The sequence below is a fragment of the Amblyomma maculatum genome, unplaced genomic scaffold, assembly GCF_055883805.1.
Source record: "Amblyomma maculatum isolate TAMU_Amacu unplaced genomic scaffold, ASM5588380v1 scaffold_19, whole genome shotgun sequence".
Classification (NCBI taxonomy): Eukaryota; Metazoa; Arthropoda; class Arachnida; order Ixodida; family Ixodidae; genus Amblyomma; species Amblyomma maculatum.
The window spans coordinates 7,323,769-7,338,960 of NW_028146744.1; the positions used below are offsets into that span (position 1 = coordinate 7,323,769).

At 48.7% G+C, this 15,192-nt stretch overlaps 1 protein-coding gene across 5 annotated transcripts in view; it reads right to left on the bottom strand.

The window, feature by feature from the left end:
* The window catches only part of LOC146171622 (tRNA (34-2'-O)-methyltransferase regulator WDR6), a 215,707-nt gene that overhangs the window by 131,078 nt on the left and 69,437 nt on the right, over positions 1-15,192 (bottom strand). For all 5 annotated transcript variants that reach the window (XM_084586380.1, XM_084586377.1, XM_084586376.1 and 2 more), the window contains one exon: positions 3,063-3,224. In XM_084586380.1, coding sequence (XP_084442506.1) covers positions 3,063-3,224 — 162 coding nt within the window. The remainder of the gene's footprint in view (positions 1-3,062; positions 3,225-15,192) is intronic.

Here is a 15,192-nt window from a genome sequence, read left to right on the forward strand (position 1 = left end):
CTAGAAACTATGAAAAGGGGGAAATCAGCTGGAGAGGATCAGATAACTACAGATTTGCTGAAGGACGGGGGGATATCGTGCTAGAAAAACTGGCCACCCTGTATACGCAGTGCCTGGTGTCATCGACGGTACCGGAACCATGGAAGAATGCAAACATTATCCTCATTCACAAGAAAGGGGACTCTAAGGACCTTAAAAATTACAGACCAATCAGCCTACTGTCTGTTACGTATAAGGTATTTACTAAGGTAATCGCTAATAGAATCAGGACAACCTTAGACTGCAATCAAGCAAAGGATCAAGCAGGGTTTCGGAAACGGTACTCTACTATCGATCATTCCATACCATCAATCAGGTGACAGAAAAATGCTCGGAATATAACCAGCATTCAGTGATTACGAAAAAGCATTTGACTCAGTTGAAACCTCGGCGGTGATGCAGGCATTGCGAAATCAGGGGGTAGACGAGCCGTACGTGGAAGTGCTGGAAGATATATATAGTGGCTGCACAGCAACCATAGTTCTGCATAAAGAAAGTAACAAAATTCCTATAAAGAAAGGTGTTAGGCAAGGAGACACAATCTCTCCAGTACTATTCACGGCTTGTTTAGAGGAAGTATTCAGAGACTTGGAATGGGAGCAGTTAGGGATAAGGGTAGATGGAGAATACCTCAGTAATCTGCGATTTGCTGATGACATTGCCTTGCTAAGCAACTCGGGGGATGAACTGCAAATAATGATTGATGACCTAGACAGGAAAAGTAGAAAGGTAGGCTTGAAAATCAATATGCAGAAGACTAAGGTAATGTTCAACAGCCTCGGGAAGGAACAGCAGTTTGCATTAGGTAGCGAAATACTGGAAGTAGCAGGCGAATATGTATACTTAGGACAGGTAGTAACTGCAGATCCCGACCATGAAAAGGAAATAACAAGAAGAATAAGATTGGAATGGAGCGCATTTGGCAAGCACTCGCAGATTATGACTAGCAGCTTACAGGTATCGCTGAAGAGGAAAGTATACAACAGTTGCATCTTACCTGTACTCACCTATGGGGCTGGAACGTGGAGGCTAACCAAGAGAGTTCTACTTAAGTTGAGGACAACCCAGAGGGCTATGTGACGAAAAATGGTAGGGGTAACATTAAGAGATAGGAAGCATGCAGAGTGGGTCAGAGAAATAACTCAAGTTACTGACATTCTAGTGGAAATTAAGAAGAAATGGGCATGGGCAGGTCATGTAGTGCGAAGAGAGGATAACCGATGGTCGCTTAGGGTAACAAACTGGATTCCAAGGGAAGGAAAGCGTAGCAGGGGGCGGCAGAAAGTTAGGTGGGCGGATGAGGTTAAGAAGTTTGCAGGGGTCAAGTGGATGCAGCTAGCACAGAACTGGGTTAATTGGAGAAATATGGGAGAGGCCTTCGCCTGCAGTGGGTATAGTCAGGCTGATGATGATGATGATGATGATGACCGGGGCAGCCCATGGACTAGACGATTCCTGAATTCCTGCCACGATTCCTGAAGTGGCAGCGCAGTCGGTCTAATGGTGGTGTAGCAGAGGAAGCACTGATAAAAGCGTCTCCGCGACCGTTGGCAACGCGCTTCCCTAACTTCGCGATTCGGACAGCATTCACAGAACGATGACCTATGCAGTGTTTTGAACTTCTTAGCGCGCATCGTGGCCGACCGTGCGACAATCCACAAGGTGCACAAAACCGTTCAAAACACGCCACCAGAATCCATAACGAGCAATGATCACGGCGATCTCAAAAATGGTGAAATGTGAAGCGATTCAGCGAGCGCACAAAGAACGCCAACTCAGCAGGCAGCCGGAGCAGACGACACACCGGAGAGGGGCCACTGCGTCAGTGCGCGCAGCAGCCAATAGCAGTCGCACGATCCCCCGCGTTCTCACGGAGCGCGCGCTTTGTCCAATCACAGCCCGAATTCGAAACGCGGGAAGCTCAACAATCCCTGTGAGGCCCCCAATCACAAGCGAGCCATGCTTGTGCTACGCCGCGGACGCTGCCGGCGAAGGCAACGTGAAAAAGGGCAAGCATTCACAAACAAAACAATTCCAAGATGGCGGCACTCTGTTCAGCGACAGAGAAATGACGCACGCGCGAAGTTTGTATACTTTTGCCGTTCGCTCGCGACTCGGGGCTGCCGCACCCAGTTGTATATTTAATTTAAAGCAGTTCCACGATGAATTAGGTGTTTATAATTATAAAAAAGGTAGTTTATAACATATACAGCTGAGATATGTACTTTTTGAAAAGCCGACTATTTCGCGATTTTTCGACTTTCGAAGCCCGCGTCCCCCCTTAATAACCATCCAAGTCTCGCTACAGTGGGGCAATGTGTAAGCTGAATCTGCAAGGCTATTCCCACCTATAGCCTGCAACCACCTCAACATTAATTGATGAATCTGCACTGACAGCTGTAACAAGATTCAATACAGGATGTCAGAATGCTAGCAAAGAGAGATTTTCAGCAGTAACAGTTCAGTTAGTACTGCATGGGTTGTTTATATGGCAGCAACAAGTGTGAGTAGAGCCTTAAACGGTTTTCTCTTTAGGAAAAAGTGAGAGCACCTAAAGCAGTCCCTATTCTGTGCCACCTTTCCGCCTCAACTGCTCATTAGTCACCTTTTGGAATATTCAAACATCAAGTGAAAACAATTTGTGCCTCTTAACGCTCGTGTGCCTGTGCTCATGTTGATGAAAGTACCAGCCGCTGTAATGAGAAGGAGGAGAAAGGGAGTGGGCCTATGAGGAGATAGAACAACTGGTTAAGCTCAGATTGCAGTTAGGCAATGCCTAACACTGGTCTGTTCAAGAAAGCATTTTGTTAACAAGAAATCAAAACTATGGCTTACACAAGCAGTTCAACGGCACTAAAAGGGATGAGCCAAGCAAACCAGAAGAGGAAACAAGCACGGGCAAGGGAATGGCTGTGCACACAGAATAAGAAAGTTGAGCAACTATGGAAACAGAGTGAAGAAATATGCTGCGGCAGGTGAATGCCCTTTGCATTCAGATGAAAAAAAGAAGTGTTTTCACTCACCCAGAAGACACGCAGGAAGCGTAAATCTCGATCTCGAAGGGAGTAGAGCAGCACCCGCCCATCCCGTCCCGCAGTAACCAGCGTCTCATTTTGTTGCTGAATGTCCGTGACGCCATTGTTGCCGTGGATGCCAGCGTACGTCCGGAAAGGCTCTATGATCTCCTGCACAAGGATTGAAAATGAGCCATCAAAGGCTTGCTGCACAATGCATGTGGACAGGGCAAATAATTCAACAATTGATGAAAACAAGGAGGTCATTCACTTGAAGCAATTGCAACTTATTTCATCACACACTTAACGTCCACGCCAATGGCACTTGCCCATACGTGGAGAATTTCTTCACATGGAAAGGGGAGCTGAGTCAAGTAAGCAGAAATCCCACATATTGCAAGGCCAACAGTCGGAGGCAAACCAACATTTACTGATTTGGGCACTAATAAAAGATTGACTATCGCCCAGCTCAAGGCAAATGGATACCAGCAATGAAAAAAAAAAAAAAGAAGACACGTGGTCCAGTTTGGCTAAACCTGGTTAACATGCGAAGGCATGGCTTATCTAGGTTTCCTTGGCACATTTATCGCGAATTCGAGTGGGAGAGCAGGTGCACTCGAGAGCACTTCGAAAGTGCTCTCAGACAGGCAGGCGCCCTCCAGTGGGGGAGCAAGAGTAGAATCACTAGCTTCCAATGGTAGAGGAGGGGGGCTTTTCCTCCCCTGAGAGCGCCCGAGTGCCCTCTCAGCTGCTCCCTGGTCTAAAGCAAGAGTAGAGGAAGTCACATGGCATAAAGCGTCATATCCGCGCCATTTTTTTTTTTCTCTTGAGTCGGCGACGCTCAATATGGCAGCTGCAAAGCGTCAGCGCTTCCCGAGCTCTTCAGAATCAAGCGAATTTGCGTCAGGAGCGGAAAGCACTGCTCAGGTGCTGTATGCATGTTTGAGTCGCTGCTGGCATCGAAAGGGCCAAAGGAGGCAAATCGTCGCGCTGTGAGAACAAAGGCATACAAAAAGAGCGGTTCTTCACGGAGCGTTGGCCTCTCCTCGGGTTGCAACTGTCGTCACTGCGGGCAGGCGGAGAATGCTGGAGAAGTGCGGTCACGTGGTCGTGGCGCGCTGCTTTCGACACTCAGACAGCGTTCCCGTGGGAGGACAGTTACACCCTCGCTCGGCGTGCTCCTGTACTGCTCTGCAATGCTTGGCACCTCTGCTCTCGTCCCCCCAACAGAATGCGCCATTAGACTGGTGTTTGGCATCGACAGGACCCAAGCTGACACCATCGTTCTTGCTAGACCTCCATCCACCAGGCATGCCACTTGACTCTTATGAACGACTGGCCTGGCAGGCCCATTGTCAGGCCACCTATGGTAAGGCAACACACCTCTCTTTATACTGCCTGGCATTAAGTCACGCATTCCTCCACTCGACAGACTGCAGCCACAGCAAACAATGATGTGCATGCCATCTGCTGTTAAGTGAAGGAGACTAACAAGATGTCACAACAGGCAAAGTGCAGAAGCTGCAAACAGCAGGCCACCTGTTACTAGGCAATGGACGCATAGCACTCGGCATCACACAAGACGACCTTGCAGGGATCCATGGCTGGACGAGTGGCACTAATACCCCTGTCACACAGACGAGTTTAGTGAAGTGCATTGGAAGAATGATACTTTCGGTGCTCGCTGTCACACAATAAAAACAAGTGTCATGTTGAAATGATGACTGTGCCGATACAAATACTGCAGCCATCTATGGAAATTAATGGTATTGCGTAAATATCGCAATTGCGCCAAGCTTACATTCAGAATTTGAATCATGTTTTTGACTAAAAAAAAGATGTCACAAGGGCATGACGACGCTTTTCACTAACTGCTGTTCACAGGTAAACCCAAACGCGTTCATGCTATATAATTATGCTGCTGACCATGGTTATCACCAACCTAGCTTCAAGACTACAACCAGCACCTAAAGACAGGGGGGTCACCGCGGTATTCGACAGTTTGAGTGCGAAGTGCATGAGCTGGCCTGATTCCCAGCAGCGTGCATTTTTCACACGAAATCACCTTTTAAGAGCGACACAAATAATAGACCTTATGCAAAAATGCTGCCATCTAGCAGCCGGAACAAGTGTTTCCGCCATGTCTGAGGGTAGCTAAATCAAGAAGTGGCAAGCGGAATAGAAAAGGGGGTTTGTTGGCTGCTAGGTTAGCGTTCATTATCGCCGATAATGCCAACTGTTGTGTCCCTTGCTGCATGCAAAACTAAAATAAAGTTGTCAAAGAAAAGAAGCAGCAAGTTATATCCATTGAGTTTTTTTTTGTGTGGCTTTGTCCCAATGTTCTCGCGCAGTAGACGCACATTCGTTCAACGGCGCACCTAAACTGCAAAATGGTATCTTATTCATGCCTCCTATGAATGATTGAAAATCCGTACTCGGTGCCAAGGCAGGCCAAATATATCGCCCGCATGTGCCAAGTTTTTCTGTAGAAGAATTTCGCATAGCCTTGCCATGTAAAACATCTGCAAGGGTGTTGCTCATGATTTGTTTATTGTGCCGAGTGTAAGCAAGTGTAGCGGGCATCCGTTTCTTTCTCTGTGTTCACTTCACTAATGGCCATTCCTCTTATTTTACGGCCAAGGGTGGGGAGGTCCTTCTTTGTGTGAGAGTCCCTGCGCGGGAGGGGCCCGATGCAGTGTTGCCAATTTCGAGGAAGCGACCTTGGCTCGGACGCTGGACGGCTCCCACCCCGACGTTTCTCGGAAGAGGACATTTGCACGTGTGCGTCCCTTCTCTCTGTGTTTCTGTGTTTTCGGGGCGTGTTTGTATTTCTTTCAACTTTCCAGTGCGAGACTGTCAACTTTGATGAAGAACAGAGCACCCTCTTTGTGCAGAGAGAGGAGTGCGGGAAACGAGCGAAACGGGCGAAGCGGGAGTGTGTGTCCAAGAGTGTGCGCAAGCGGTTTGTTGTGCAAATTTGTGCCTAGTATTTTACCCTTGTACATTGTGTGTATTTATATATTAAACTTCATTAACTGCAACTTGTAGTCCGTCCTTATATCCTTTTGTACATTCTTTGTCTTGCACATCAGCAACTGTAAAAGCTAACATTACCTCAGAAGCGGGACCGATCGTTTACCTGCGCGGCATCTTCAAGCTTCGTGGCATCTTCAAGCTTCACGGCATCTTCTTTCTTCCCGCCAACCATTAGAAAGAGTGAAGAACGACGAGAGCGACAACACCCCGATATCAACTAGCGGCAGAACAACAAGACGTGAGTGAGCAAACTGAGCAATTTACCCTGAGTGGGCTGATCTGATTCAACGCAAATTTGAACAATTTCAACCACTTAACGAAATATATGTTCTTAGCATAGCTGTGTAGACGTTTCACTGTACCTATTTTTGTTTGAGCTGCCGAGTGTCTTGTTTAGGATTGTAACCTTTAACATGTGTTTTGTGTATTGCCTCGTTATGTATAATGTTGTTTGTTTTGTTCTCGTCGAGCTGGAGCGCATCATTTTGTTCTTGTGTGTGTGTAATGAGTGTTTTGACAGGTCTCTCGATGAAAATTGATAATTGCTGAGCTATGGCTGCTATGGCTGCTATGGCTGCTATGGCAAGCTATGGCTGAAAGGGAGAGCACACCTACTATGGCCGATTTGCTGAAAATGGTCAATGAGAAGAATTCGATTATCAATGAGCTACTTAATAAATTAAGAATACCGCCTCAGCAAACCGTCTCGACGTTTCAGATAATGCCCGACATGAGCAAATCGATCAAGGACTTTTCCGCAGACGGAAATTCAGAATCAGCGCGTGATTGGCTCGAAAATCTAAAGGGGACAGCGACTCTACACAATTGGCCTATGGAATTTAAGCTCGAAGCCGCTAAATCGCACCTCTTTGAAATGGCTTTGGATTGGTACCGGAGCCACCGTGCGCGCATAAATTCATGGAAACATTTCGAAGACCTTTTCCGCCAGACCTTCATCAGCCAGTCAAGCGTGGCAGATCGGTACCAGCGAATGAAGGAGCGCGTGCAACAGAGGAATGAGAGTTCCAGCATGTATTTTCACGCTAAAGTATGTTTGTGCTCAGAAGCTCATTTGGACTTTAATGAAACTGGTGAGCAGGTGTTGATAGGCCTGAGGTCGAGCCAGCTGTGCTCAATGTTGATGGGGCACACGCATGATGATGAGGACAACCTCATTCATGATATCCAGGATTATGAAAGAGTGGAAAGACAGAGGCAGGAACGACGCGTGCACGAGAGAGGGTTCGAGGCGGGCTACACGTATCCGAAGCGCATTGCAAGGCAAGAGGACCAAGAATGTTTGACAAGGCGTATGATGCGTGACACAAGACCACACTTACTGAATGACAAGGGGAAGCTCGAATGCTACAACTGCGGCACATTTGGGCACATTTCTAGGGATTGCCCAGAGCCAAAAGCGCGAGGTAACATGCCTACGCTGTGGACAGACTGAACACACCCAAAGGCGCTGAGGGCAACAAATCAGCGTGGTTGACAACAGTGCTGCACGGCAAGGGCTTCTGCTAAAATATGTGACCATCAACGGCAAAATTAAATTAATTGGGATGGTGAACACCGGAAGCTCAAGTTGCATTATGCACGCTTCCGCTCTTCCCGTTGTGGCATCAAACTAAGGGTGGAAAACAAGCCGCTATATGGATTTGGGAATACAAACTCACCCGGTGCATGCACCATTGGTACCTGCAAGGCAGACCTAGAAGTAGATGGTGTTGTTGCAAGAACTGTCCCCGTCCTTGCTGTTGCGGACGAGGCACTCTCAATTGACGTGATAATAGGAAGAACATTCACGGAACCTCCGCATGTCACCTATGGGAGTGCGGATGGTTGTTTCCACTTTTGACCGAGAAACCAATGCCCCTTCACCCACCTGGAGGCAGCGCCGAGAGAGCGACTGCGGCTCAGGACATCCGAAGACACCCAGCTAGAAGGTGAATTCGTGACCTGAGTCACTCTCACAACAAAAAGCGACTTTACAGGACCAGCTGTCGTGAGCCGTTTGGGACGCGACGTCCTTGTCTATATAGTAGGCGGTAAAGTGACGCTGCCACTCTGTCCGTTCGACGGTGAAATGACAGTCATGAAGAAAGGACAAACCTTTGGGCGTGCGGTGCCGGTCGATATAACTGAGGAAAACGATGTTGCACCGAGTGATGTGGAATCATTGAGCGAAGATAGAGAAGAAGCGCGCACGATCTCAGAAAGACTGCCAATTCTGGACCGTGAAGTTGATGTTGGAGAGTGTGTCACCGCCGAACAGAAATCGGAGCTAGTGAAGCTGCTCAATGACCACAAAGACTGTTTTGCAATGAGCCTCGAAGAGCTGGGATGCACAAATCTGCTTGAAACGGACATCCAGGAAGCTCCCGGAAGTTCGCATGTGGCAGTGCGTCCCTACAAGACGAACTTAGAAGAGAGAGAGAGACAATGAGAGAAATCGTTCAGGAATGGAAGCAGAAGGACATTGTGAGTGAGACTCGTTCTCTTTACGCGAGTCCGGTGATCCTAGTGAAGAAAAAGAACGGCAAAAACGTAGATTACCTGCGTTTGTGTGCGTCCAGCCTTTCCTTTGTCCTTGTCTTGTTAGCACAGCTTTTTATCGCATCGAATCAGCTCAATTCAACCACAGGCGCCCTTGAAGACCCAAACGAACTTCGGGCTGAGGCTAGAGCACGCATTATCAAGGAGCAGGAGCAAAGCAAGCAGGCCTACGATCGTCGTCACTTTCCCACAATGCAGTAAGATGTGGGAGAGCGCCTCATGAGGAGAGGGCCTCAGAAATCGAAAAAAACACAAGCAAGATACTGGGGTCCGCTTGTTGTAACGAAGGCCCTGCCGGTGGACACGTATCAAGTACCTAGTTGATTTGGCTGGACAGGGCACAAAACGGTTTGCGACGACTGCGCACACATCGCAGCTGAAAGGGTGGCCTGTGACTGACTGCACCGCCGGAGATAATGACTCAACTTCGGAGGAAGACGACGAAGAAAATCAGTGTGGTGCCCCAGGGCAAGCTTCCGTGAGTGCCCGACTGCAGCGAACGCGGCGACCTCCTAAAAGGTTTCAGTCAAGCTGAGGAACACAAGAAAATGTTTTGTCCAAACGAGATCGAATAACGATCTCAACCAGTGCTTATCATTGTGCGTTGTGTGTATCTGATTTTGTGTCATTTTCATTTGCGTGCGTAGCATTATGTAAAATTTGTACCGTTCACACTTGTTTGTTTTGCATTCTTCCTTTTTTTTCTCTCTTCAGTTTAACGAGGACGTCAAACAGGTCAGGATGGCCGAGTGTAAGCAAGTGTAGCGGGCGTCCATTTCTTTCTCTGTGTTCACTTCACTAATGGCCATTCCTCTTATTTTATGGCCAAGGGTGGGGAGGTGCTTCTTTGTGTGAGAGTCCCTGCGCGGGAGGGGCCCGACGCAGTGTTGCCAATTTCGGGGAAGCGACCTTGGTTCGGACGCAGGACGGCTCCAACTCCGACGTTTCTCGGAAGAGGACATTTGCACATGTGCATCCCATCCCTTCTCTCTGTGTGTTTCTGTGTTTTCGGGGCATGTTTGTGTTCCTTTAAACTTTCAAGTGCGAGACTGTCAACTCTGACGAAGAGCAGAGCACCCTCTTTGTGTGGAGAGAGGAGTGCAGGAAACGGGCGAAACGGGCGAAACGGGCGAAACGGGAGTGTGCGTCCGAGCGTGTGCGCGAGCGGTTTGTTGTGCGAAATCGTGCCTAGTATTTTACCCTTGTACATTGTGTGTATTTATATCCAGTAGAACCCCGTTCATACGTTTTTCACCTTTCCGAGAAAAAAAAAAACGTAACAGCCGGGAAAACACAACAGTGAGGAAGGCTCCGAAAAGCAACTAGAACGGTGCAGCTTTCACTTCAAACAATTTATTTCCGCAAAGTGACATTAGGACTTAAAAAATCAAGAATAGTGGATTGCCGTTTCTTTCGCTCGCTAGAAAACACCAGGCGCTTCTCAATAGCCTGGAAAGCCGCAGTGCTGTCCGCGTCACTTTGAGGTGTGACATACCTACGGAGGAGGTCCAGAGCCGCGACCGCTTCTCCAAAGCTCGGATCTGACAAATCCTCGGAATTGTGTGGCTCGAGCTCGTCATCACAATCTGTGGCTTCACTCGCGACCGAGCTCGCAACAATATCACCGATACTCTCGCACTCCTATGTCACGACGGCAGCATCCACCGCGACGTAGTCGTCGTATGTGAGTCCCGTGGCACCCAGCGCATCCATCGCCTCAGTGAGCTCTTAATCGCAAGAGGCTGCTTCCGACTCCCCAGCGTCTGTGTCAGGAAATTCCCCTTCGCCGTCCGTGCGAAAGCTACACTGCGCGAAGCAGTGCTGTGCAGTTGATGCGGCCACTGCAGCCCACGCTGAAGCGACATAGTGCATAGCGTCAAGCACCGAAATGGTCGTAGGCTGCTGTCCACGATCAATACGCGCAAGACAGCGCTTCACAACACACTTCTGGTAGGAATGCTTCAAGTTCTTTATGACGCCGGCATCCAGCGGCTGCAGACGGCCTGTAGTGTTCGGTGGGAAGAACACAAGCTTGACGTTCCGAAGAAACTGCGGGTCTCTTAGGTGGGCAGCACAATTGTCTAGAAAAAGAACACTCCTGCACTGGGATCCCATCTTGTTGTCGAAGTAGCGAAGAAATTCTTCGAACAACGCACACGTCATCCACGCACGACTGTTACTTCTGTAGTGACATGGCAGCAGGCGAGTGTTCTTCAAGTACCGCGGGTTCCGATATTTGCCGATTACCCATGGCTTTAACTTATCTGAACCATCCATGTTGCAGCAAAGGAGCACCGTCAATCGCTCTTTGCTGTTTTTGCCTCCGTGACACGCTTCTCCTTTCAGGCTTAGGGACTTCCGACAGCTGCACCCGAAAAAAAAAGGCCCGTTTCATTGGCGTTGTAGATGTCACGAGGCGCATAGCCCTCAATCAGTATAGCAGATAGTGTGACCTTCCAATCGTCGACTGTTGCCAAGTTCACACTTGCTGATTCACCGCTTACTGTCTTGTACGCGATGCCATGCCTCTTCCGGAAACGGTCATCCAGCCATTCGACGCCGCAAAGTTTGTGACGCCCAGTCTGTCAGCGATGTCCACTGCCTTCTCGCGCAAAATGCTGCCATCAAAGTTGACGCCGGCAGCGCGAGCTTGCTTGAACCAGATCAGAAGAGCCTCGTCGAGGTTTCCATACTTGGCCCCACGAGCCTGCTTAGCTTTCGGGCCGAAAAGCACTGCATTGCCTTCAATCTCGGCACGCTTTGAGGCTGTTAAGCGTCGATGGTGGCAGACCAAGGTCTTTGGCAATATCAATTCTTTTCTGCGCTGGCTGCCTATCGACAGCGTTGAGTGCGTCCAGCTTTTCCTGGAGGGAAAGCACCTCCCGCTTGCGCGACGCCATCGAAGAACGTCAGATCACGATTGTCGGATACAAAGGACAAGGGTTAGTTCGACTGGTTCACGACCGGCTTTGTCGTGGACTGGTTCGACGGATGGATGGATGAATCTGAACCCTTTGAATCGGGTGGTGGCAGTGCACGCCACCTCGTCGACGTTCACGAGGCAGATGGCCATCTAGTGGCGGCCTCTCCAAATCGCGTGCGCGGGTTCGCGGCGACCAGTTGCAACGTATCATGCAGGAAAGTTTTCACAGCTACAACGTAACAACGAGGATCCCAATACATTGGATCCTACGGGAGCAATGCCGGGACCGGATGAAAGCGACGTAACAGCCGGGAAAACGCAGCAGTGAAGAAGGTAGCAACGAGGTTCTACTGTATTAAACTTCATTACTGTAACTTTTAGTCCGTCCTTATATCCTTTTGTACATTCTTTTCCGCATTAGCAACTGTAAAGCTAACCCAAGTCAGCCCAGAATTTGCTGCTTCAGGCATGCAAGCCCTCCAGATATTTTCTACATATGTATATGCCCAGGTATCCAGATAGAAAACGCTGCTGCAATTCAAAGGCGCCAGACTGCTCTCTTTAATTTGAACACGAAATTTCAATTCCACAATACATTACTTGAATACGCGTCCACAATCGGCTGGATATAATGGCAGATTCCTGCGATACTACACAGGCTAAAGTACAGATTTTTTATCAATAATATATCTGTTATGATCCATTTTTCTAAATGGAATCACAGTAGAACAGCAACAGAAGGTATCGGAGGAGGATCAGCACACACGGAATCCCATCGTTAACCTGTTGCATTTTGCCGGCAAATTCATGTTGCGGGAGTAGAGTGAACACTCGTTAATTCGACTTTCGCACCTGGTTCCCATAATTATGTATAGGTGTCTATGGGACAAACCTCTTGTTAATTCGGACGGATTTGTCCGCACATCGGATAATTCGAACAACTTCGGGCAGCTACCGAGGCTCGAAAACAAAAAGGCGCACGCGGTGCTATAGCAACCCGCGATACCCAAACGCAGCATCGCCATAGACATCAATGAATCCTCTTGGCCCGACTTGTGGCTGGATAGGGAGCTTTTCTTTGTTTTTTCACGTGTCGGTGTTATTGGCGGTGCCATTTTGTTGTTTTGCTGCTCTCTGTGCACTACATCCTTGCACGCTGTTGTATCGAAGACCGTTGGCTTTAGTGCGGCTCATTCAGCGGTTTCCGGTGTCAACGCCCTTGCCGCCGATGGCAACGCCGGCGAAACGGCCGAAGAGCTACGAGGCCAAGGACTTTGCTACTAAAGTGGAAATTTTGCGGGCTTTTAAGAACGGGCTCTACCAACAAGAAGCCATGAAAAAATACAATGTTAAAAGGAGCACCCTAAGCAAGTATGTAAAAAAGGAAACAGATTCTTCAGGCGTTCGAAAGCGAAAAATTCCAAGCGTCAAGAAAGCATCTGCGAACAGCAGCTCATCCGGAGTTGGAAGAAGGCTTGCTTCGGTGGGTGGTGCAACTCGCATGATGCAAACCTGCCATTGAGTGGACCCCTCATCATGGCGCAGGCCGAAAAGTTTGCACTGATGATGCACAGCGTCAGAAGGGTGGCGTGTGCGCTTCAGAGATAGACATGGTCTCGTTTTCAAGACTGTGTGTGGCGAAAGAGGTGCTGTCAACGAAGATGTTGCCAACAACTAGAAAAACACTCAGCTGCTCGAACACGTCGCTGCCCATAACCCAAATGATATTTTTAATACTGATATAACAGCACTTTTCTTTAAGGTGTTGCCAGACAAGACTGTGACGGTGAAAGGAGAACCGTGCATTGGAGGGAAAAAGAGCAAGGAACGAGTAACCGTTCTTTTAGCCGCAAACATGACAGGGGCAGAGCGCTTGCCGCTTGTCGTCATTGGAAAGGCACAAAAGCAACGGTGCTTTAAGAATGTGCCTGCTCTTCCGGTGGACTACCGGGCTAATAAAAAGGCCTGGATGACATCAGAAATTTTTTGCGGCTGGATGCAAAAGTTAGATGGACAGTTTTCCGCAAAGAATCGCAAGGTACTAATCGTACTAGACAACTGCAGTGCACATAACAGTGTCACCGGACTGAACAACATTAAAGTTGTTTTTTTGCCTCCCAACACTACATCAGCCCTCCAACCGATGGACCAAGGCATAATTCAGTATCATCATCATCAGCCTGACTATACCCACTGCAGAGCGAAGGCCTCTCCCATATTTCTCCACTTAACCCGGTTCTGTGCTAGCTGCATCCACTTGACCTCTGCGAACTTCTTTACCTCATCCGCCCACCTAACTTTCTGCCGCCCCCTGCTACGCTTTCCTTCCCTTGGAATCAAGTTTGTTACCCTAAGCGACCATCGGTTATCCTCTCTTCACACTACGTGTCCTGCCCATGCCCATTTCTTCTTCTTAATTTCCGCTAGAATGTCGGTAACCTGAGTTATTTCTCTGACCCACTCTGCACGCTTCCTATCTCTTAACGTTACCCCTACCATTTTTCGTCCCATAGCCCTCTGGGTTGTCCTCAACTTAAGTAGAACTCTCTTGGTTAGCCTCCACATTTCAGCCCCATAGGTGAGTACAGGTAAGATGCAAGTGTTGTGTACTTTCCTCTTGAGCGATACCGGTAAGCTGCTAGTCATAACCTGAGAGTGCTTGCCAAATGCGCTCCATCCCAATCTTATTCTTCTTGTTACAGTGAAAGCTCGTTAATTCGAACCTCGATAATTCGAATTTTCGGATAATTCGAACTACACTACATGGTCCGGCCAAGCTCCATAGAGATCTGTGTATAAAAAAGCCAGTTAATTCGAACGCGAGTCGGCTCCGCTACGGATAATCCGAACTATGCGCCGCCGCGTCTAGGGCAAAAAAAAAAAAAAGTAAAGAAACATCTCCGCGATCGGTAGGAATAATTAGAGGCTGCGCACGTCCAAAACGGGGACAGAAGATGGAACCAGGTAAAACTATGGAAGAGTGGGTAAAACTTAAATGACACCATGACTGGCGTGGCGGCTGGCCGGCAGCGTTGGAGGGAGGGGACGGCGGCCGCGGCAAGGTCAGTGCATGGCCGCGCAGCGGCGGCTGCCTGCTTCTCTTCTGCGCAACCTCCGTATCTCGCAACTAAATACTCGTTAATTCCAACCCTGTTAATTTGGAAATAGGGATGAGTACTGTCAGCGCGGTTCCAGCCAAAGCCCATAAAAGGCTATGATCTCGGACGAGCACTATGGGTTACTTTTTTTTTTTTTGCGAAAGCTATCTATCCTTGCACCCACCAGTTGTCAACAGAAGCATGCGAGTCAGCCGCGATCCTGACGCCCGCTTTAGCACCGTTCGTTCCGATGATTGGAATGGCAGTAGACGGCGCCGCCCGCCCCAGCATGATAAAGCGAACATACTGAAAGAAGGCTTGCACAACCAGACAAGCGCTGGCACTTTGCCAAGCTCCCTTTCCTCCCCCTGAAGGAGCTAAAGTCAAAAGATAAACACGCCGCTGCGCAGCATCTTGGCGCACTGCCAAGAAATGTGTTGTGGACCGTGACGCTGACGCCTTTATTATTATTTTTTTTTTCAGATTCGTAGGCAAGAACGGGGCTGAGTGGGTTCATTATGCG